Genomic DNA, 24,854 nt, shown 5'->3' with positions numbered 1-24,854 from the left:
ATCACGATATTAATTGTTTTATATATGTAAACATACATATTTGTTGATGTCATCATTCTCATATTAAACAGTTACATGTGCTTTACTAACCGTTGTCCTCGTTAAAGCATGTCTTAAAGACATAAACACACGGATGACCTGCAACTTCTTGACGTTAAAGACAAAAACAAAGTTATTTCTCTGTAAACCGCTCAGAGATCAATGGTCTGGTGATGTGGTTCTGGAGGTGGCACCGCTCTGTGAAGAACCTCTGTTCCCTTTGATCAGGACTTGTCGTTTACCTCCCACGTGAAGAACATCTCAACGACTGCATTGTTTCATCTACGTAATATTTAAACAATCAGACACATCTTGTTCCAAAGAAATGCAGAAAAAAAACTGGTTCATGAATAAGTAAAAATAATGTTCTTACGTCTTCCGGCTGGGAACAATCCTGAGTTTCATGGAAACACATGAGTCAAGTGAGCCACTGACACTCTGTCGTCTCATCAGAACTACGCCTTGTTCTCACAAACATCCGTCCAGAGTGTCGCTCTTCAGCAAAACCCTTCAGTTCTAAAGGTGTACTTAGAAAAAACCCTTTTTCATAAACCACAGCGTGTTCGCTTCACGGGGCGTCGCGAGAGTTCCATGTTTCACACCGTCGCCTCGACACTTTCTTTATTACTAATATAGAAATTAACCATAATAACTGTTAATAACTATAATTATGAGTCAAGTCTAGTCAGCTGGTTGGTCTCCTCTGGTTGGATCCATAGATATAATTGAGTATCATCTGCATAACAATGAAAGATTACGGAGTGTTTCCTGATAATATTGACTAAAGGAAGCAGGTATAAGGTAAATAAAAGTGGTCCGAGCACAGAACCTTGTGGAACTCCGTGACTAACGTTGGTGGTCATCGAGGCTACTAAGGTCTAACAAGACCAGGACAGAGATGAGTCCTCTATCAGCACTAAGGTCTAACAAGACCAGTACAGAGATGAGTCCTCTATCAGCACTAAGGTCTAACAAGACCAGTACAGAGATGAGTCCTCTATCAGCACTAAGGTCTAACAAAACCAGTACAGAGATGAGTCCTCTATCAGGACTAAGGTCTAACAAGACCAGTAAAGATGAGTCCTCTATCTACACTAAGGTCTCACAAGACCAGTACAGAGATGAGTCCTCTATCAGCACTAAGGTCTAACAAGACCAGTAGAGATGAGTCCTCTATCAGCACTAAGGTCTAACAAAACCAGTACAGAGATGAGTCCTCTATCAGGACTAAGGTCTAACAAGACCAGGTAGAGATGAGTCCTCTATCAGCACTAAGGTCTAACAAGACCAGTACAGAGATGAGTCCTCTATCAGCACTAAGGTCTAACAAGACCAGTAGAGATGAGTCCTCTATCAGCACTAAGGTCTAACAAGACCAGTAGAGATGAGTCCTCTATCAGCACTAAGGTCTAACAAGACCAGTAGAGATGAGTCCTCTATCAGGACTAAGGTCTCACAAGACCAGTAGAGATGAGTCCTCTATCAGCACTAAGGTCTAACAAGACCAGTAGAGATGAGTCCTCTATCAGGACTAAGGTCTCACAAGACCAGTAGAGATGAGTCCTCTATCAGGACTAAGGTCCAACAAGACCAGTAGAGATGAGTCCTCTATCTACACTAAGGTCTCACAAGACCAGTAGAGATGAGTCCTCTATCAGCACTAAGGTCTAACAAGACCAGTAGAGATGAGTCCTCTATCAGGACTAAGGTCTCACAAGACCAGTAGAGATGAGTCCTCTATCAGGACTAAGGTCCAACAAGACCAGTAGAGATGAGTCCTCTATCAGCACTAAGGTCTAACAAGACCAGTACAGAGATGAGTTCTTTATCAGCACTAAGGTCTAACAAGACCAGTACAGAGATGAGTTCTTTATCAGGACTAAGGTCCAACAAGACCAGTAGAGATGAGTCCTCTATCAGGACTAAGGTCTAACAAGACCAGTCGAGATGAGTCCTCTATCAACACTAAGGTCTAACAAGACCAGTAGAGATGAGTCCTCTATCAGCACTAAGGTTTAACAAGACCAGGGCAGCTGTGGCTACTGATGTAGCTTACCACCACTGGGATGACTGTGTGTGTGACTACTGGACTCTGTAAAGCGACTTCGGGATGTTGGCATGCCTTGAGAAGCGCTATATAAAATAAATGATTATTATTATTATTATTATTATGAGTTCTTTATCAGCACTAAGGTCTAACAAGACCAGTAGAGATGAGTCCTCTATCAGCACTAAGGTCTAACAAGACCAGGAGAGATGAGTCCTCTATCAGGACTAAGGTCTAACAAGACCAGTAGAGATGAGTCCTCTATCAGCACTAAGGTCTAACAAGACCAGTAGAGATGAGTTCTTTATCAGCACTAAGGTCTAACAAGACCAGTAGAGATGAGTCCTCTATCAGCACTAAGGTAGGCCGGGTCCATGAGACAGGTAGACGGTTCAGAAGTAGAAACCGTTGAAGACAGTTGGTCTTCTAGGTTGATGGAGAAAAGCCATCCAAATATCTTCAATCTTGCCTCAAATAGTTCTTTTCATTGAAAAAGTTCATAAAGTCATTACTACTGAGGTACTACTACTACTACTACTACTACTACTACTACTACTACTACTACTACTACTGAGGTATATAGGAGTACACAGCTCCACAGAGCTGCTACTTCTAGTCACCTCATGTAGACTGAAGACTTTCCTCTTGATGGTCTTATAGTTAGGGCTGAATCAGGTTCACCTGGTCCAGACCTAGAGATGCTGCTATAGGCTGATAGGCTGCTAGGGGACATTTAGGATACACTTAGCACCTCTCTCCTCTTCTCTCTCTCCTTATGGACGCTTAGGATACACTTAGCACCTCTCTCCTCTTCTCTCTCTCCTTATGGACGCTTAGGATACACTGAGCACCTCTCTCCTCTCCTCTCTCCTTATGGACGCTTAGGATACACTGAGCACCTCTCTCCTCTTCTCTATCTCCTTATGGACGCTTAGGATACACTGAGCTCCTCTCTCCTCTCCTCTCTCTCTGCCTCCATCTGCCTGATGGATCATGGAGGTCTGGATGGTGTTCCATGCCTACTGCCAACTATTCATACACTCCGTCATATTCATTGAATGTGTTGTAACTCTGTTCGTCACATGACATCTATTGTTCATCAGGTCACATGACATCTATTGTTCATCTGGTCACATGACATCTATTGTTCATCTGGTCACATGTCATCTATTGTTCATCTGGTCACATGACATCTATTGTTCATCTGGTCACATGACATCTATTGTTCATCTGGTCACATGACATCTAGTGTTCATCAGGTCACATGACATCTATTGTTCATCTGGTCACATGACATCTATTGTTCATCAGGTCACATGACATCTAGTGTTCATCTAGTCACATTCACATGACATCTATTGTTCATCTGGTCACATGACATCTAGTGTTCATCAGGTCACATGACATCTATTGTTCATCTGGTCACATGACATCTATTGTTCATCTGGTCACATGACATCTAGTGTTCATCAGGTCACATGACATCTATTGTTCATCTGGTCACATGACATCTAGTGTTCATCAGGTCACATGACATCTATTGTTCATCTGGTCACATGACATCTATTGTTCATCTGGTCACATGACATCTAGTGTTCATCAGGTCACATGACATCTATTGTTCATCTGGTCACATGACATCTATTGTTCATCAGGTCACATGACATCTATTGTTCATCAGGTCACATGACATCTATTGTTCATCTGGTCACATGACATCTAGTGTTCATCAGGTCACATGACATCTATTGTTCATCTGGTCACATGACATCTAGTGTTCATCTGGTCACATGACATCTATTGTTCATCTAGTCACATGACATCTAGTGTTCATCTAGTCACATGACATCTATTGTTCATCTGGTCACATGACATCTATTGTTCACCTGGTCACATGACATCTATTGTTCATCAGGTCACATGACATCTATTGTTCATCTGGTCACATGACATCTAGTGTTCACCTGGTCACATGACATCTATTGTTCATCAGGTCACATGACATCTATTGTTCATCTGGTCACATGACATCTATTGTTCATATGGTCACATGACATCTATTGTTCATCAGGTCACATGACATCTATTGTTCATCTGGTCACATGACATCTATTGTTCATCTGGTCACATGACATCTAGTGTTCATCTGGTCACATGACATCTAGTGTTCATCTGGTCACATGACATCTATTGTTCATCAGGTCACATGACATCTATTGTTCATCTGGTCACATGACATCTATTGTTCATCTGGTCACATGACATCTAGTGTTCATCTGGTCACATGACATCTATTGTTCATCTGGTCACATGACATCTATTGTTCATCAGGTCACATGACATCTGGTCACATGACATCTATTGTTCATCTGGTCACATGACATCTATTGTTCATCTGGTCACATGACATCTATTGTTCATCTGGTCACATGACATCTATTGTTCATCTGGTCACATGACATCTATTGTTCATCTGGTCACATGACATCTATTGTTCATCTGGTCACATGACATCTATTGTTCATCTGGTCACATGACATCTATTGTTCATCAGGTCACATGACATCTATTGTTCATCTGGTCACATGACATCTATTGTTCATCTGGTCACATGACATCTATTGTTCATCTGGTCACATGACATCTAGTGTTCATCTGGTCACATGACATCTATTGTTCATCAGGTCACATGACATCTATTGTTCATCTGGTCACATGACATCTATTGTTCATCTGGTCACATGACATCTATTGTTCATCTGGTCACATGACATCTATTGTTCATCTGGTCACATGACATCTATTGTTCATCAGTCACATGACATCTATTGTGGTCACATGACATCTATTGTTCATCTGGTCACATGACATCTATTGTTCATCTGGTCACATGACATCTATTGTTCATCTGGTCACATGACATCTATTGTTCATCAGGTCACATGACATCTATTGTTCATCTGGTCACATGACATCTATTGTTCATCTGGTCACATGACATCTATTGTTCATCAGGTCACATGACATCTATTGTTCATCTGGTCACATGACATCTAGTGTTCATCTGGTCACATGACATCTATTGTTCATCTGGTCACATGACATCTATTGTTCATCAGGTCACATGACATCTATTGTTCATCTGGTCACATGACATCTATTGTTCATCTGGTCACATGACATCTAGTGTTCATCTGGTCACATGACATCTATTGTTCATCTGGTCACATGACATCTATTGTTCATCTGGTCACATGACATCTATTGTTCATCAGGTCACATGACATCTATTGTTCATCTGGTCACATGACATCTATTGTTCATCTGGTCACATGACATCTATTGTTCATCAGGTCACATGACATCTATTGTTCATCAGGTCACATGACATCTATTGTTCTTCAGGTCACATGACATCTAGTGTTCATCTGGTCACATGACATCTATTGTTCATCAGGTCACATGACATCTATTGTTCATCAGGTCACATGACATCTATTGTTCTTCAGGTCACATGACATCTAGTGTTCATCTGGTCACATGACATCTAGTGTTCATCTGGTCACATGACATCTATTGTTCATCTGGTCACATGACATCTATTGTTCATCTGGTCACATGACATCTATTGTTCATCTGGTCACATGACATCTATTGTTCATCTGGTCACATGACATCTATTGTTCACCTGGTCACATGACATCTATTGTTCATCTGGTCACATGACATCTATTGTTCATCTGGTCACATGACATCTATTGTTCATCTGGTCACATGACATCTATTGTTCATCTGGTCACATGACATCTATTGTTCATCTGGTCACATGACATCTATTGTTCATCAGGTCACATGACATCTATTGTTCATCAGGTCACATGACATCTATTGTTCATCTGGTCACATGACATCTATTGTTCATCAGGTCACATGACATCTATTGATCATCTGGTCACATGACATCTATTGGTCATCAGGTCACATGACATCTATTGTTCGTCTGGTCACATAACATCTATTGTTCATCTGGTCACATGACATCTATTGTTCTGAGCTATACAAAATAAATTGAATATCTGATGAAAGAACGTCAAAAGATTTGTGTTTTCACAGGTGGATGTTTGTTTCGTTCACCTGCTGCTCTTCTTCTTCTAGCTCTTTAGAATGAACCCAGAGTCTCTGTCTCCCCCTGGTGGCTCCTCCTCTAAACGACAACATTTAGTCTTTAGCACGATAAACACCGAGCTCAAGAGGATGAAAGAGTCTTTATATTATTGTTCCTATGAAGACATGATTATGTGTTCTTTTTGTTTCTCAGCATCGTCAGAATGACCTTAAGTTTCTCCTCTTCCTCCTGACACATTCCTCTGATTGGTCACTATTACATCTGATAATCGAGCATTAATTGTTCCAGACGTGAAGTTACACCAACAAAAACTAATCAAATCAAATCCTCAGCTGAAGACAAATTATTTTACATTCATGAATAAAACCTAATTGTGCTTCATGTGATTTGTTAATCGAGTGAAAATGAAAGATTTAAATGATGACATCATGAATCCCGCGAGTCTGACCTCAGAACAGTTTAATCACAACAAAATGACAAACTTCAGATTTATTAAAGTTACACAATAAAAAAATGTACACCAATTATTTTTTACACAAACTGAAATAATTTCACAATAATTGGTTTTGAAGAGTTTAAGAAACTTTAATCTTTAACTTTAATTGAGGTAAAAACCAAACGTAAATATTTTCTTATGAGAACAAATTCCACTTTAAAAGTTTAAAAACAAACTTGAAGGCAGCGAGGTGACGAAAAATAGTTTTGTGTCCAAGATAAAAAAACATCTTTAAAAATAAATTTAAATATAAAAACTAAAAGCTTCAGGCACTTGAGAAGAAATATCCAGAAGTTTCCTTTAAAAAATAATTCTTATTTAATTCATTTAGAAATGTGTAAAAATAAAATAAAATACAAATCAGATAATTTTTATAAAAGTAGTCATTTTGACTATAAAATGTTCCAATTTCCACCATCGATTACAATTTATATTTAGTATTTTTTTTATTTCACAATTTTCAAAATGTTCATTATTTATTCAAAATATTACATTTTAAAATGTTTTTATACTATATATATGTACTCTGAATCAAAATGTAGCGTGTTTTATTCATCGTCTTTTACTTTTGTTCTTCGACATTACAGTTATTGATAATATATTTTATGTTTAAGTTTTATATCTTTATTTAAAATAAAAAAATTGAAAGTTCAATGAATTCTGAAACAACCGGAACTAAATATTTATATGGAAACTGAAAGCGGCGACAGTATAACATATGAATGATATTATGTTTTATAATATTATTAATCCCGTTAAGATTATTTAAATATCTTGAAACTAAAAATCGTACCCGACGTTTGGAAAGATTTTTATCTTACTGCAGTAGTACCCTAATACTACAGCAGTATTACCATAAAAATATTGTAGTACCCTAATAATACTGCAGTAGTACCGTAATAATACTGAAGTAGTCGCCTAGTAATACTGCAGTAGTAGCATAATAATACTGCAGTAGTAGTTAGTACAGTAGAAATACTACAGTAGCATAATACTGCAGTAGTACCCGAATAATACTGCAGTAGTACCGTGATAATACTGCAGTAGTATAGTAGTACCCTAATAATACTGCAGTAATACCATGATAATACTGCAGAAGTATAGTAGTACCCTAATAATACTGCAGTAGTACCATGATAATACTGCAGTCGTACCCTGATAAAACTGCAGTAACACCGTAATTATACTGCAGTAGTAGTTAGTACAGTAGGAATACTGCAGTTGTACCAGCAGGGAAGGTGAAGGCTGCCGTCTATCACTCAGGATCCTTTCTGTTTAGATGAACACCTGGAGGAGGAGGAGGAGAAGGAGGAAGAAGAAAAGGAGGCATTAGACTTCCTGTTGTGTAAAAGTGCTGCTCTACGGAGTAGAATATACTACATATACACGATATAGTACTATAAGTAGTATCATCTTATAGTTTCCGGCTTTTACCTCATTAATCTGAAAACATGAAAATACAAATTATTTTAAAATAAACTAATGTTCAGCCTTTTATCTGAAATGTTTATTTCAGAAGAATAAAAATATATATTTCCAGTTCAGTGTGTTTTCTCATCTTGAGATGGCAAACAATCAAGCTTCCAAAATAATAAAACATTCATTTAAACAGTTGATTAAAATACACAGTTAAAAAAAGAAAAATCTCACTAAAATGGAGGACTTTTATCTCAGAGATAAAAATTAATTCATAACAATCACAATAATGTTTTTAACTGTAGTTTGGAATATATATATATATATATATATATATATGCAACTATCTGAAAATATCTGCTATACATTAAAATGTAAAATATACATTGTCACTTGATTCGACAGTCTGAAGAATAAAGACGTCGTCTGGGAAGATTAAATAATCCACATTCATCTTTTGACTTCTTTAAACATGATTTAAGTTTTATAACTTTATAACTTCTTGAAACGAGAACTTTTTGTCTATATACAAAACTCCGAAGAAAAAAACAATCTGAAACATTTTACTGGAATGAATTTCCCTCCAAATTAAGACAAACTCCAGATTGTTTGATTCATTTCCTCCTTTATATAAAACTTTACCAAAAGAAGTATTTACACAACAAGCTGCTGGCCGAGAGCGAACAACACAAACAAAGATGGATGTCAGTCACGGAGGTTTCTTTCTTTGTTTTCCCACAATAATAATAAAAGACGCAGGTTTGATTAGAAAAACTAAAATCAATAAAGATAAGAACATTATCTTGCAGTCTCCAGAAAACAAACTTTAGTTCTAGATCTGTCATTTCAAAAACATCCAGCAATAATATAAAATTACAAAAATGATAAGAAAAGAAAAAAAGTTTGATAGGATTAAATAATCTGTGTTTTATGTTAAATATGTAATTTTCAAGAGAAACAAAAAGTGTTTTCATACAATATTTCTTTAAAATAATAAAATGATGATCTTATTTAGATTTTTATAAATTATTCAGATGATAATCTAAAGATAGTTCTCTTCCTCCACCGTCTCACGGAAACACAGATCAATCCTTCATTCCCTCTTAAATGCATTTATTATTTATAGATATATATATATAAATGTATTTATTCATATATTAATATATGTATATAAAATGTATTTAATATTTAAAAAAACAAATATATATGTATATGTTCCCAAAAGACATAATTTCCCTTTTAAATTATTATTTGACAAAAACTGAAACAAAATTTAAATAACGAACATTTTGTACTTTGTTTAATATTTAGTTTCCGCAGAAGCTGAACAAACTTTCTATATTTTTCAATAAATAATCATTTTCATGAAGTAATTAAATATCGAAATATTTAATTCTAAAATGTTTATGTTGAAAAAAAATACAAAATCAAATAAAACTAATTTAAATCCACAATTTAAGGTTTCTTTGGATCATTAATAATAATAATGATATGGCTAAACAACAGAAAGCCCACCTCCCCCAACATCAACACAATAACGTAAACAGGAAGCAGCCGGACCGACTTCCTGCCGACTGCACACAACGAAAAGGCACCCGATCAATAATCAACCAGAACTGAACTCACATTCCATCATTGATCAATATGATGATGATTGTTCCATTAAAGAGAGCGACCGTCCGATCAATAGATCAATAGATGAGGTCACATGGGAGGTCAGGTGACCCAAACGAACCGCTTAATCAATTCAAAGAGATCAGTTTCAACCAGAGCTGGAAAACATGAAACCACAGAAGAAGAACCAGAGGAACCAGAAGAAGAACCAGAGGAACCAGAAGAAGAACCAGAAGAACCAGAGAAACCAGAAGAAGAACCAGAAGAACCAGAGGAACCAGAAGAAGAACCAGAAGAACCAGAGGAACCAGAAGAAGAACCAGAGGAACAGAAGAAGAACCAGAAGAAGAACCAGAAGAACAGAAGAAGAACCAGAGAAACCAGAAGAAGAACCAGAACTTCTTCCTCGAGGAAGAAAATAAAGCCAATCTGATGAAGATAATCAATAATCAGCGTAAGGCTTCTCCTCTTTATGTAGTGAGAGTTTTAAGGCAGAGACGCTCTGCAGCTGCTCCTCCTCCTCCTCCTCCTCCTCCTCTTGTGCTTTGAGCCGTTAGTCTGTGACAAGGACGGCGGGAGAAGGAGACGCCGCGCCTCCCTGAGCTCTGAGGTGGAGGAGAGGGGAGAGGTTAATGTTGCGGGAGGAAAGCAGGAGGCGAGGAGGCGCAGAGTTAGAACCAGACGTCCTCCTCCTCGAGTCAGAAGGAGTTCAGAGTTACAGGAGCGTAACGGTTCATCAACTCCTCATTTCTCCTTTTAAATCACAGGAGGAGCAACAAGAGGACGAGGAGGTCTTTGCTTCCAGAATGAGGAGCAAAGACCGGGAGGGAAAATAATGAGTCTCCTCCTCTTCCTCCTCCTCCGTTGTCACAAGTCTTCAGCTGAGATCCGGAGGAGGTTAGGAGACGGCAAGCAGGAGGCCAGGGGGGAGAACAGGGGAGGTGAGCAGGAGGAGGTAGAGACCTCCAGTGAGAAGAAGGGAGCAGGAGGTGGAGACCTCCAGAAAGAGAGTGAGGGAGGAGAAGGAGGAGGCCTCCAGAAAGAGAGAGAGAGGGAAGAGGAGACCTCCAGTGAGGGAGAGAGAGAGGGAGGAGGAGGAGGAGACCTCCAGAGAGAGAGAGAGAGGGAGGAGGATACCTCCAGTGAGGGAGAGAGAGAGGGAGGAGGAGGAGGAGACCTCCAGAGAGAGAGAGAGAGAGGGAGAGGGAGGAGGAGGAGACCTCCAGAGCGAGAGAGAGAGAGAGGGAGGAGGAGGAGACCTCCAGTGAGAGAGAGAGAGAGAGGGAGGAGGAGACCTCCAGTGAGAGAGAGAGAGAGAGAGGGAGGAGGAGGAGACCTCCAGAGAGAGAGAGAGAGAGAGAGAGAGGGAGGAGGAGACCTCCAGTGAGAGAGAGAGAGAGAGAGAGGAGGAGGAGGAGACCTCCAGTGAGAGAGAGAGAGGGAGGAGGAGGAGACCTCCAGAGAGAAGAAGGGAGCAGGAGGTGGAGACCTCCAGAGAGAGAGAGAGAGGGAGGAGGAGGCCTCCAGAGAGAGAGAGGGAGGAGGAGAAACCTCCAGAGAGAGAGAGGGAGGAGTCACTTCACCAGCACTGACTTTGGCAGAAACGCCTCCATCTCGGCGTCTCCTTCCGCCCTCGGCGACGCCAAAGACGCCGAGGAAGAGGAGGAGCTCGGGGCCGAGGAGGAGGCGGCGGCTTTGGGCAGGCTGTACATGTAGACGGCGCCGATGACGAGCCCCGCCCCCACGGTGAAGAGCAGGTCCACGTGGAAGCCCAGCAGGTAGACCGACACCACGGTGGATACCACGATGGAGAAGGAGGTGGCGAAGCCCTTCAGGATGTTGTCGGCGTACTTCACGACCACGGCCACCAGCAGCCCGCCGAACGCCTGGTTGAAGATGACGCACCACACGGCGCCGGTGTAGCCGAACAGGAAGCCGCGCTCGGCCACGGCGTCGCCGTCCCGCCACCAGAGTCCCAGCGCGCCGAGCGCCGCGCCGAAGATGCCGAGCTGCACGTTCCTCGTCCACACGGACGCCGCGCCGCCCTTCAGGATCTTCTCGAAGTAAACGCCGGCGAAGCCCGACGACAGGCAGCTCACCACCACGGCGATCAGCCCCACCGTGTAGTTCTGGGAGGAGTCCGCCGCCGCCTCCTTCTTCCCCTCCTGGTCCACCTGGAGATCAATGACATCATCCGTCAGGTTTCACCGCCTGACCCGCCGAGTCTTCGCCGGTCGGTACCTGAACAACGGCGACTCCGACGAAGAGCAGCAGCAGAGACATCCACTGGACTCTGGACAGAGTCTTCCTCAGCATCGTCACGCTGAACAGAGCCGTGGTGAGGATCTTCAGCTGGTAGGTCACCTGCACAGAGACACGACTCACTCGACACTAACTAGTACTGTGGAGTCAACCACTAACTAGTGCTGTGATGTCATTACACACCAACTAGTACTGTGATGTCATTACACACTAACTAGTGCTGTGATGTCATTACACACCAACTAGTACTGTGATGTCATTAACCACTAACTAGTACTGTGATGTCATTACACACCAACTAGTACTGTGATGTCATTACACACTAACTAGTACTGTGATGTCATTAACCACTAACTAGTACTGTGATGTCATTACACACTAACTAGTACTGTGATGTCATTAACCACTAACTAATACTGTGATGTCATTAACCACTAACTAGTGCTGTGATGTCATTAACCACTAACTAGTGCTGTGATGTCATTAACCACTAACTAGTGCTGTGATGTCATTACACACCAACTAGTACTGTGATGTCATTAACCACTAACTAGTACTGTGATGTCATAACACACTAACTAGTACTGTGATGTCATTACACACCAACTAGTACTGTGATGTCATTAACCACTAACTAGTACTGTGATGTCATTACACACTAACTAGTACTGTGATGTCATTAACCACTAACTAGTACTGTGATGTCATTACACACCAACTAGTACTGTGATGTCATTACACACTAACTAGTACTGTGATGTCATTAACCACTAACTAGTACTGTGATGTCATTACACACTAACTAGTACTGTGATGTCATTAACCACTAACTAGTACTGTGATGTCATTAACCACTAACTAGTACTGTGATGTCATTACACACTAACTAGTACTGTGATGTCATTAACCACTAACTAATACTGTGATGTCATTAACCACTAACTAGTACTGTGATGTCATTACACACTAACTAGTGCTGTGATGTCATTACACACCAACTAGTACTGTGATGTCATTACACACTAACTAGTACTGTGATGTCATTAACCACTAACTAGTACTGTGATGTCATTACACACTAACTAGTACTGTGATGTCATTAACCACTAACTAGTACTGTGATGTCATTACACACTAACTAGTACTGTGATGTCATTAACCACTAACTAATACTGTGATGTCATTAACCACTAACTAGTACTGTGATGTCATTAACCACTAACTAGTACTGTGATGTCATTAACCACTAACTAGTACTGTGATGTCATTACACACTAACTAGTACTGTGATGTCATTAACCACTAACTAATACTGTGATGTCATTAACCACTAACTAGTACTGTGATGTCATTAACCACTAACTAGTTCCTTCAACACCATTATTAGTGTATTTATTCTGACAATAACTAAATCACTCCACAAAACAAAGTTTCTACTTCCTGTTGTTCTGAACCAATGAGACGCAGACAGGAAGTGAGGCGGCATTGAGAGACGGACACGATGAAGACGATGAAGACGAAGTCTCACCTGGAAGGTGGCCGCCGGCAGGTTGGAGATGGCGACGTACTGCAGGTTGTTCTGCAGCGTGTAGATGAGCGAAGGAACGGCGAGCTTCAGCGTGTCCTGGTACTGGAACACCACCGCGTCCACCAGGAAGTACACCGTCTCCTTCACGTTGACTGAGGGGGAGGGGGAGAGAAGGAGGGGGGGAGAGAAGGAGAGGGGGGTAAAGGAGGGAGAGAAGTAGGGGGAGGGAGGGAGAGAAGGAGGGGGGAAAAGGAGAGAAGTAGGGGAGGAGGAGAGAAGGAGGGGGGAGTGAGAGGAGTATGAGGGCATGAGGTAGAGAGAGAGGGAGGGGGGTAAAGGAGGGAGAGGGAGGGAGAGAAAAGTAGGGGGGCGTGAGAGATGTAAATTAATAATAGATGATCAGGTGTATTGATCCCGTGGAGAAAGAAGATGATCAGGTGTATTGATCCCGTGGAGAAAGAAGATGATCAGGTGTATTGATCCCGTGGATAAAGAAGATGATCAGGTGTATTGATCCCGTGGAGAAAGAAGATGATCAGGTGTATTGATCCCGTGGATAAAGAAGATGATCAGGTGTATTGATCCTCACGTCTCTTCTGCAGCAGGATGATGATGACGCAGGTCAGCAGCTTCAGGAGCTCCGCCATGACGACGGCCGACGTCGTGAAGAAGCGGTCGCCGGGCAACGTGCGGACGTATCGGATGCTGAGGATGAGCGAAGCGTTCTGGACCACGAGGACCGCCAGACTGGTGTACTTCAGCCTCCTGTGGACTGCTGGGACACAGAGGGGACACCTGTCATACCTGAGGACACCTGTACCACCTGTCACACCTGAGGACACCTGTACCACCTGTCACACCTGAGGACACCTGTACCACCTGTCACACCTGAGGACACCTGTACCACCTGAGGACACCTGTACCACCTGAGGACACCTGTACCACCTGAGGACACCTGTACCACCTGAGGACACCTGTCACACCTGAGGACACCTGTACCTGAGGACACCTGTCACACCTGAGGACACCTGTACCACCCGAGGACACCTGTCACACCCGAGGACACCTGTCACACCTGAGGACACCTGTACCTGAGGACACCTGTACCTGAGGACACCTGTAGCTGAGGACAGGTGTCCACTAGCCTCTGATTGGGCCACAAACAACTCACCTTCACACCTGTGGAGTTGAATAATAAACACACATATATATACATATATATATTAGGGCTGTCAATCGATTAAAAAAATTTAACTCATTAATCGTACATTTTGAAATTCATTAATCGCGATTAAAATGTTTTTTTTCTTCTTTTTAAAGACCGAACTTCACACAGATCTGTGTTTTCAAAGAGGCTCCAACCTATAAAGTGCCAGCGAGGTATTTAATATTGTGGATGATAAATTGTTTCTTCAGTGAAACATCAGATTAGTAAAAAAAAATAAGTATATTGAGACCCCATTGGTCCTGTCATCTTTAACACTGAACAGCAGAACCAGTGGCCTTGGTAACTGACTGACATTCAAATATGTCACATTAACCCTCTGGAGGCTGGGGGCATTTCGGTAATGACCGAGAGGGTCTTCCGTGAGAGCAGTCTCTTGTGTTTCACTGAGACGTGGCTGCACGCGGACTATCCGGATCACAGCGCGTCTTTGCCCGGCTTCAGGACTGTTCGGGCTGACAGAGACGCTACACAGAGCGGTAAGAAGAGGGGGGGCGGGATCGTTGTTTATGTGAATGAACGGTGGTGCCACCCGGACCATGTGTGCGTGAAGGAGCGCTTCTGTAGCCCGAACATTGAACTGTTGGCCGTGGGGATGCGCCCGTACTATTTGCCGAGAGAGTTCACGTCCGCCATTGTGGTTGTCGTGTACGTGCCGCCATCAGCTGACGCTGAGGAAGCTGTGGACACCATCCACTCCACTGTGTCTGCTCTGCTGAATCATCAGCCTGGAGCATTCATGGCTATCACTGGTGACTTTAACCACACCACACTGGATAAAGCTCTGCCAACCTTCCATCAATACATAGACTGCCCAACTAGGAACAATAAAACTCTGGACTTGCTGTATGCTAATACTAAGGACGCATACAGCGCCACTGCCCTTCCCCCCCTCGGCAGGTCTGATCATGACCTGGTCCGGCTGACACCCAGGTATGTTCCTCTGGTGAAGAGGCAGTGACCACCAGGACAGTGAGGAGGTGGTCTATGGAGGCTAACGACGCTCTACAGGACCGCTACGAGTCAACGGACTGGGATGTGCTGTGTGGACCGCAGGGAGGACATCAACAGTATGACCGACTGCATCACGGAATACATCAAGTTCTGTGAACACACCACCATCCCATCACGGACTGTGCTGCTTCCCCAACAACAAGCCCTGGATCACCAGGGACCTGAAGGCGCTTAACATGAAAGCTGCTTTCAGGTCTGGAGACAGGGATGAGCTGAGGAAAGCCCAGCGCAACCTGAAGGTGAAGCTCAGGGAGGGCAAGGACTCCTACAGGAGGCTGGAGGCCAAACTCCAGCTGAACAACACAAGGGAGGTGTGGTCTGGCATGAAGCAGATAACTGGCTTCAAGGTGGGAGGAGACAGCCAGGGGCTCCTGGAGGCCAACGAGCTGAACTGTTTTTCAATAGGTTCAGTTCACAGCCCTCCCGTCTCCTCCACATCACACCTCCCAAACACCTCCTCCCCTCTGTCCCCCTGCTGAGCTGCACATCCACCGAGCCCTCAATAACAATGGGCTCCTCCACCCTCCCTCTCTCTGTGACGACTGACCAGGTGAGAAGACAGCTGGAGAAACTACACCAGCGCAGAGCTGAAGGTCCTGATGGCATCAGCCCCAGGGTCCTAAAGACCCGCGCCACCCAGCTGTCTGGTGTCCTGCAGCGCCTCTTCAACCTCAGCCTGCGGCTGGGCGAAGTCCCCGTGCTGTGGCAGACGTCCTGCCCGGTCCCTGTCCCAAAGAAGTCAGCACCATCTGGCCTCATGACTACCGACGGTCGCCTCACCTCCCATGTGATGAAGGTGCTGGAAAGGCTGGTCTTGGCCCACCTCCGGCCGCAGGTGAAATCACCGTTGGACTCTCTGCAGTTGCTTACCAGCCTCATGTGGGAGTGGACGCCATCATCTACCTGCTGTGAGCTCAGTCGCACCTGGATGGAACCGATGTCTCTGTGAGAGTCACTTTCTTTGACTTCTCCAGTGCATTTAACACCATCCAGCCACTGCTGCTGAGTGAGAAGCTGGGCCGGGTGTGTGGACGGGTGTGGACGCTTCCTGGATCACTGACTGCAGGTGGCCCGGTGGACCCGCGTCCACCCATCTTCTGATCACTGATCACCTCACAGGCAGACCACGGTTTGTCAGAATGGCCGTGGTGTCTGGAACGGTCAGTGATGTTGAGCCCTCACAGGGACTGTCTCGTCTCCTTCGTGTGCTGTCTGGAGCGATGGTCAGTGATGTTAAACCCACAGGGAACTGTACCAACTCCCTTCACTCTTCACCAGTGACTGTACACCAGTGACTTCCATCTGCACAAAACTCTATGGATCTGCTTGCAGCGGGTGTATGGGGGATGGACGGGGGAGGAGTATACAGGGCAGTGGTGAGTGACTTTGCAAAGTAACATGAGAACCACCCGCTGAACGTGGCCAAGACCAGAGATGATGGTGGTGACTCTCAGGAGACAGCAGCTCCTACTAGAGTGTCCTGGGAGGGAGTGGACGGTGGTGAGGGAGTACTGTACATACCTGCTGCCCATCGACAGCCACTGAACTGGGGCCAACATCAACGCTGTACAAGAAGGGGATGAGTCGCTCTTTTTCCTGAGAAAGCTTCGATCCTTCAACGTGCAGCAAGATGCCGGAGTTATTCTACCAGTCGGGTTGTCGCCAGTGTGCTGCACTTTGCCATTGTCTGCTGGGGTAGCAGCACGAGCCGTGACACCCGTAGCCGCCTTAACAAACTGGTTAGAAAGGCTGGCTCCATCATCGGGTTGCCAGCTGGAGCACCTGGAATAGGTGGTGGAGAGAGGTTTGAAGAAACTGTAGTCCATATTGGACAACCCGACCACCCTCTCCACCACCTCCTGCTGGGCTTCTCCAGACGCCTCAGACCTCCCTCGCCTCCGGAGAGACACAGGAGAACATTTCGAACATTTCGTTGAGGCTCTCGAGGCTCACAACAGTTCACCCTGCCAGACTACCCTTCTTATATTTTGTGTTTTGTTTTTATTTTATTCTTTTGTGTGTTGCCACCGACTAAATTTCCCTCCTCAGATTAATAAAGTATATATCTATCTATCTATCTATCTATCTATACATTAAAAAAAAATTTAATAATTCACCTTTTAAAGGCGTTTGCATATGACACATACCCACGTGTTCTACATCAAACATTCCAGAACAATCTCAGCTCTATTCAATGAGGCTCAGTTGTCCTGGTGCCGTGTTCTCTGGTTCTCTGACTGACAGGCTGCTAATGAGCCTCACCTGTGAGGTGGGAGGTCCTTTGTGATTTACTGAGTGTTCATTGGTTGTTTTTTTCCAAAAATGTTGACAGACAAACAGATTGACAAATCACGTTGAAGGTTTCATGTGACGAGTTCTTTCCGCGCCGCGTCACCCGACACGTCGCCCCTCCGTTCCTCTGTGTATCAGAGGGGGAGACGGGAGGAAGGAGGAGCAGGAGGAAACCTGACTGATTCATCCACGAGTTAAACTGATTTATGATCTTTATTTTCACGGAGAAATAATTGTTTTAAAAACGTAAACAGTGTTAAACCGTACTGCCGCGGTTTGACACTCAGAGGAGTGTAAAAACTTCAACGAACACCGGAAGTAAACAAAGTTGCGTTAATTGCGGTAAAATATTTTAGTGCGTTAACGCGGCCAAATTAATCGCATAGATTAACCCGTTAACGCTGACAGCCCTAATATATATATATATATATTATATACATATCGTGCTGCTACCTCAGGGGCAACAGAAGGATTTAAGAGTCCAAGCCAGACTTCACTAAGTCAGGCTTTGTTCACGGAGGTGATGCGGCAGTGTGTGTGTGTGTGTAAATATAGTGTGTTTGTGTGCGAGTATATATAGAGTGTGTGAGTGTATATAGTGTGTGTGAGTGTATATATACACTACCGTTCAAAAGTTTGGGATCACCCAGACAATTTCGTGTTTTCCATGAAAACTCACACTTTTATTTATCAAATGAGTTGCAAAATGTATAGAAAATATAGCCAAGACATTGACAAGGTTAGAAATAATGATTTGTATTTGAAGTATTAATTTTTTTCTTCAAACTTTGCTTTCGTGAAAGAATGCTCCTTTTGCAGCAATGACAGCATTGCAGACCTTTGGCATTCTAGCTGTTAATTTGTTGAGGTAATCTGTTGAAATGTCACCCCACGCTTCCTGAAGCACCGCCACAAGTTGGATTGGCTTGATGGGCACTTCTTGAGGACCATACGGTCAAGCTGCTCCCACAACAGCTCAATGGGGTTGAGATCTGGTGACTGTGCTGGCCACTCCATTACAGACAGCAGACCAGCTGCCTGCTTCTTCCCTCAATAGTTCTTGCACAATGTGGAGGTGTGCTTTGGGTCATTGTCCTGTTGGAGGAGGAAATTGGCTCCAATCAAGCGCTGCCCACAGGGTATGGCATGGCGTTGCAAAATGGAGTGATAGCCTTCCTTATTTAAAATCCCTTTTACCTGGTACAAATCTCCCACTTTCCCAGCACCAAAGCAGCCCCAGACCATCACATGACCTCCACCATGCTTGACAGATGGTGTCAGGCACTCTTCCAGCATCTTTTCACCTGTTCTGCGTCTCACAAATGTTCTTCTGTGTGATCCAAACACCTCAAACTTGGATCCATCTGTCCATAACACCTTTTTCCAATCTTCCTCTGTCCAATGCCTGTGTTCTTTTGCCCATACCAATCTTTTCTTTTTATTGGCCAGACTCAGATATCGCTTTTTCTTTGCCACTCTGCCTAGAAGGCCAGCATCCCGGAGTCGCCTCTTCACTGTCGACGTTGACACTGGCGTTTTGCGGGTACCATTTAAAGAAGCTGCCAGTTGAGGACCTGTGAGGCGTCTATTTCTCAAACTAGAGACTCTAATGTACTTGTCTTCTTGCTGAGTTGTGCACCGGGGCCTCCCACTTCTCTTTCTGCTCTGGTTAGAGCCCGTTTGTGCTGTTCTCTGAAGGGAGTAGTACACAAGCTGTAGGACATTTTCAGTTTCTTTGCAATTTCTCGCATGGAATAGCCTTCATTTCTAAGAACAAGAATAGACTGGCGAGTTTCACAGGAAACTTCTTTTTTTCTGGCCATTTTGAGAGTTATCGAACCCACAAATGTGATGCTCCAGATAATCAACTAGCTCAAAGGAAGGCCAGTTTTATAGCTTCTCTCATCAGCAAAACAGTTTTCAGCTGTGCTAACATAATTGCACAAGGGTTTTCAAGGGTTTTCTAATCATCCATTAGTCTTCTAAGGCGATTATCAAACACAATGTACCATTAGAACACTGGAGTGATAGTTGATGGAAATGGGCCTCTATACACCTCTGGAGATATTTCATTAGAAACCAGACGTTTCCACCTAGAATAGTCATTTACCACATTAACAATGTATAGAGTGTATTTCTGATTAATTTAATGTTATCTTCATTGAAAAAAACAATGCTTTTCTTTGAAAAATAAGGACATTTCTAAGTGATCCCAAACTTTTGAATGGTAGTGTATATATATATATAGTGTGTTTGTTGTGTGTGTGTGTGTGTATATAGTGTGTGTGTACTCCAGCTGTCTGGTTCTACAGAACGTTGGAGCATCTTTCAGATTATAAAAATGTTTTTGCTTGTTCAACCGTCGGTGGATTTGATTTAGTTATCAGAATCAGAATCAGAAACAGTTTTATTGCCAGGAATGTTTACACAAACGAGGACACAGGTGTGACGGCCCATCCCAACAGTGTTCCTGTTGGGATGGGCCGTCACACCTGTGTTTACTCAGCGCGACAGGTATGACAATCATTGACATTAAACAGGATGTGAAGGAGACTTTTCAGATATATATATATATATATATATACACACATATACATATACACAAATATATATATACATATATAATATACATACACATATATATATACACATATAATATACATACACATATATATATATATATTAGGGCTGTCAGCGTTAACGCGTTAATCTATGCGATTAATTTGGCCGCGATTAACGCACTAAAATATTTTAGCGCAATTAACGCAACTGTTTACTTCCGGTGTGCGTTGAAGTTGTTTCACTCCTGTGAGTGTCAAACCACGGCAGTCCGCCTCCTTCCTCCCGTCTGCTCCTCCATATTCACAGAGAAGCAGAGGGCGACGTGTCGGTGACGCGGGGCGGAAGGGAAAGGGGACTTTTGTTGCTCCGCTCGATGCGCGCGCAGACACGCGGGCATGGAGCTCTGCGGCGAGACGGAGAGAAGAAAAGAGTGAACGACACGTCGAGACAGAATGACATGCTGCTGTAGAGACGACCAACAACAGACGTTTAGTTTAATACAAGAACAAAGACGTCTTGAAGGAAAGAACGGCGTCTTGAAGGAAACCAACAACAGACGTTTAGTTTAATACAAGAACAAAGACGTCTTGAAGGAAAGAACCATACATTACTTCTGCTGTAGAGACGACCAACAACAGACGTTTAGTTTAATACAAGAACAAAGACGTCTTGAAGGAAAGAATCATACATTACTTCTGCTGTAGAGACGACCAACAACAGACGTTTAGTTTAATACAAGAACAAAGACGTCTTTAAGGAAAGAACCTTATATTACTTCTGCTGTAATCTGGCGCGATAGAGAACATGACAGGGGGGCGGGGCCTCACCCTGATAGAATGGTGGGGGAAACACTGGGATGTGTCACATGCAAAAGGCTTTAAAAGGTGAATTTACATTGTTTTGTAAAATCGAGAAAATGCCCCCAGCCTCCAGAGGGTTAACATGACATATTTGTCAGTTTACCAAGGCCACTGGTTCTGCTGCTGTTCAGTGTTAAAGATGACAGGACCAATGGGGTCTCTCATACACCTTGTTTACTAATCTGATGTTTCACTGAAGAAACAATTTATCATCCACGATATTAAATACCTCGCTGGCACTTTATAGGTCGGAGCCTCTTTGAAAACACAGCTCTGTGTGAAGTTTTGTCTTTAAAAAAGAATACAATTAAACAAGTGTCTAAAATACACGCTGTCTGAAGGGATTACTCGTTCATTTAGAAGATTTAGTCTTTAGAAGAAAAAAAACCTTTTAATCGCGATTAATGAATTTCAAAATGTGCGATTAATTAGTTAATTTTTTTAAATCGATTGACAGCCCTAATATATATATGTTATGGCTGAGAGTAAATCCTCCCCTTAATGTTGTTCACCTCCCTGCCTGAGGGGGGTGCTATGATGTTTTGCTTTTCTCTTCCCCTTACAGGTGATTGGACGGAGCACATAAGAGGGAACCTGTGGGGGCCGGCTCTCTCTCTCTCTCTCTCTCTCTCCAGCTTCCAACCAGGCCATGCTGCACAGCTCTGATTGTGGGGGGGGGTGTTATAACGGGTGTCGGTAGGGGTGAGAAGCCTTTTTTGTTTAATACTGTTTTCTCTTGTTTTTCAGTAGGGCGTTAGGTAAGTGATTTGTATTTGTTTGTTTCGGTTATGGTCTAGGGAAGGTAGCTGACTTGCTTAGATTGTTTTGTTTGTTGATTTGGGCCAGGCTCACCCTGAAGAATTGTGGACACCCGAACCAAAATAAACATCATTGTTCTTGACTGGTCCTAATTTGGGAGGTGGGGAGACCGACCTGGTGCTACGCTCTGGCACTCCTAGGCCGGGCGTAACACACACATATATATATATATATACATAAAACCCAGACTCATCAGATATAATAGTAGAACATGTCCCTCATCACTCTGACTACACTGTGTATTGTGAGCCCACCTCCACGTCACCAGCTCTTCGTCATCATCACACCTGGTGGTTCATTCACCTTTCGTCTGTTAGCATTAGCTCCGGAGTCTCTGACGGGTTGTTAGTTAGTTAGTAACCAGAGCAGTTAGCATTAGACGTTAGCCCTCAGCTAGCATGAGAGGTTAGTCTGGGTTAGCTGCTAGTTAGCTGCTAGGTAGCTAAATGACATTTCTGAAACCGGAAACAGATGAAGAAACTTTGTTTTTATTACTTTTAATGTATAAAATATGAAGTTTTATTTTTATTTTTTGAATCACACAAGTCCTGCCCTCGGTTCCAGTTGCCCCTCAGGTACCCCTCAGTTAGAGCCGTGCGGGCCGGTTCTCTTTCCCGGGAAACACTCACCTTCAGCCTGACTCCGGCTCGGCTTCTCCTCCGCCACTGGGCTCCGGATCCCCGCCGCCATCGTGTGGTTCCCCGCTGACCTGCCGACCCGTTCCACGAGCCTCAGAACCGGACCGGAGCACCGAGATCCGGGTCTGCTGTTCAGGTCAAAGAGCGACAGGCAGCCTCAGATGAAGCCGGAGCTCAGGAGAGAAGCAGCGAAAGAAAACACGGCGGAGGTGCCGAAGTGTCCCGGAAGTAAAGGAACTCCAGCTCAAGCGTCGACAAGAGGCATCACTCTGACGGATAGAACCGCGTCGCGTAATTATTAAAAATATATATATGTTATTTTATATAATACTATATTGTATTTTAAAATATTATATTCCAATACATTTTAATATTTAAATATAATTTATTATGTTATATAATACAATATTGTATTTTTAGAATATTGCAATCCACTGTATTTCTATATTTAATATATGTTGTTATGTTATACTGTATTCTATATTTAAATATATATTTTTTATGTTATGCTAAATTTTTATATTGTATATTTAAAATATTGGATTATGTTTTACAATATTATATTTTAATATACTAGATAATATTTCTATATTTTATACTATGCTATATTTGTATATATTATGTCATATATAGCACAATATAATAGTTGTCATCTAAATAAATCATATTAATGGGGGAAATTGTTTTATTAAAAATCCCTGAACAATAACTTTCTAATGAAATACCCGTCCCCATTTACAGATATCAACATTTAAAACGTGTATTTGCAGAAATTCATTCATGAAACTCCTACAGTTATTATTTTGTGTTTTTTCTAAATGAAGTAGAAAAAGAAAAAAATGTCCTTGGCCCACAGACTGTTAATGGATATTCTTATTTCTTATTGTGAATCCTGATTTGTTAACTTAACAAACAAAGAAAGACATTTATAATCAAGATAATTCATACAAACTATTTTATTTTTCAGGTAGTTTAGATAAACAGATGCTGCACAAAATAGTTATTATGTCTGTCACTGAAATAAAGGATAAAGTTTCAATAACAGTATGTGACAAGGAGCTCTGAATAGACAATCAGAGTGAGACCTCCCTGGTCTTTGCAGGTTAGACATGAAGGAATCCTATTGGCTGCTGGGGGAATACCTCACCTGGTTGGTGAACAGCCCCACCTGTTGGTTCACTGAGGAACTGTCTAGTACTCCATGATGGTTACATCAACTTTGACTGCACAATAAATATTTTAACTGTTTGTTCTTCACACGTGTATAAATACACCGTTTATACAGGTTCTGAATATAATATGTGTATAAATACAGCGTTTATACACGTTGTTTATTTAAACTACGTGTATAAGCAGTTTATACACACACACAAACCAAATAGTTAAATATGATCCATAAAATTAAAACCTCATTATTATTGAAAAAAACTACTATTGGTTAACATGTTCAGAGAGAATCCATCGGGTTAAACTTTTAAACATCAGCACAAAAAATGACCGTAAAAGTTTTTCTTTCTGCCGTAAAGTTTAAACGTTGGTAAAATAATTCCCTTGAGTTAAGAGTCTCACACACAAGTTACTGTTTTGTTCTGTATTTAAATTATTCCGTGAGGCCACGCCCACCATGCCGTCGCTGTCCAATCGGCACCGAGACCAAAGATCAAATGTTTTGAACCGTCCCGCTAATCAGCTTCAAGCTCCGAGCACGTTCGAGTGAGATGGTTCATCAGACAGAAGCAGGCAGTCTGACCGGAAGTTCATAAGGAAGTACCTTCAACGGCAGTAAAAGTACCTATACCATACTGTTAAAATACTAGAAGTAAAAGTATATACAAGTAGAACAATAATTGCATTGTTTGATGCAAGTAACCAACTTTAACGTTGTAATAATTTGACATATCCAACTGTTCTTTATT

At 42.5% G+C, this 24,854-nt stretch overlaps 1 protein-coding gene across 5 annotated transcripts; it reads right to left on the bottom strand.

The window, feature by feature from the left end:
* Nucleotides 1–6,654: 6,654 nt before the first annotated feature.
* slc35a2 (solute carrier family 35 member 2) lies at nt 6,655–23,376 on the bottom strand. 5 transcript variants are annotated; one of them, XM_056422196.1, is made up of 6 exons: nt 22,930–23,373; nt 14,118–14,303; nt 13,529–13,680; nt 11,980–12,102; nt 11,322–11,912; nt 6,655–7,995 (listed from the first exon to the last, which is right to left on the bottom strand). In XM_056422196.1, the coding sequence occupies exons 1-6, from the start codon at nt 22,988–22,990 to the stop codon at nt 7,984–7,986; spliced, it is 1,125 nt and encodes a 374-aa protein (XP_056278171.1). In that variant the 5' UTR covers nt 22,991–23,373; the 3' UTR covers nt 6,655–7,983. The 5 variants fall into 5 exon arrangements, with proteins under 5 accessions (XP_056278171.1, XP_056278170.1, XP_056278168.1 ...); XM_056422195.1 differs by having other exon boundaries at nt 11,332–11,912; nt 22,930–23,372; XM_056422193.1 differs by lacking the exon at nt 6,655–7,995 and adding an exon at nt 8,194–10,343 and having other exon boundaries at nt 14,118–14,300; nt 22,930–23,376.
* Between the last annotated feature and the right edge of the window lie 1,478 nt (nt 23,377–24,854).

This window comes from Pseudoliparis swirei, chromosome 9 (genome assembly GCF_029220125.1).
Source record: "Pseudoliparis swirei isolate HS2019 ecotype Mariana Trench chromosome 9, NWPU_hadal_v1, whole genome shotgun sequence".
Taxonomy (NCBI): domain Eukaryota; kingdom Metazoa; phylum Chordata; class Actinopteri; order Perciformes; family Liparidae; genus Pseudoliparis; species Pseudoliparis swirei.
The sequence above is the reverse complement of the archived record's forward strand: the minus strand, read 5'-3'. Positions and strand labels throughout refer to the sequence as shown.

Bases quoted from the DNA above. Each gene is read 5' to 3' on its own strand.
- slc35a2 (XM_056422192.1), bottom strand. From the start codon at position 22,990: ATGGCGGCGGGGATCCGGAGCCCAGTGGCGGAGGAGAAGCCGAGCCGG. The intron at 11,913-11,979 runs GTACCGACCGGC...ATTGATCTCCAG, and splicing joins TCGGAGTCGCCGTTGTTCAG to GTGGACCAGGAGGGGAAGAA. The intron at 10,344-11,321 runs GTGAAGTGACTC...CCTCCACCTCAG, and splicing joins TTCTGCCAAAGTCAGTGCTG to AGCTCAGGGAGGCGCGGCGT.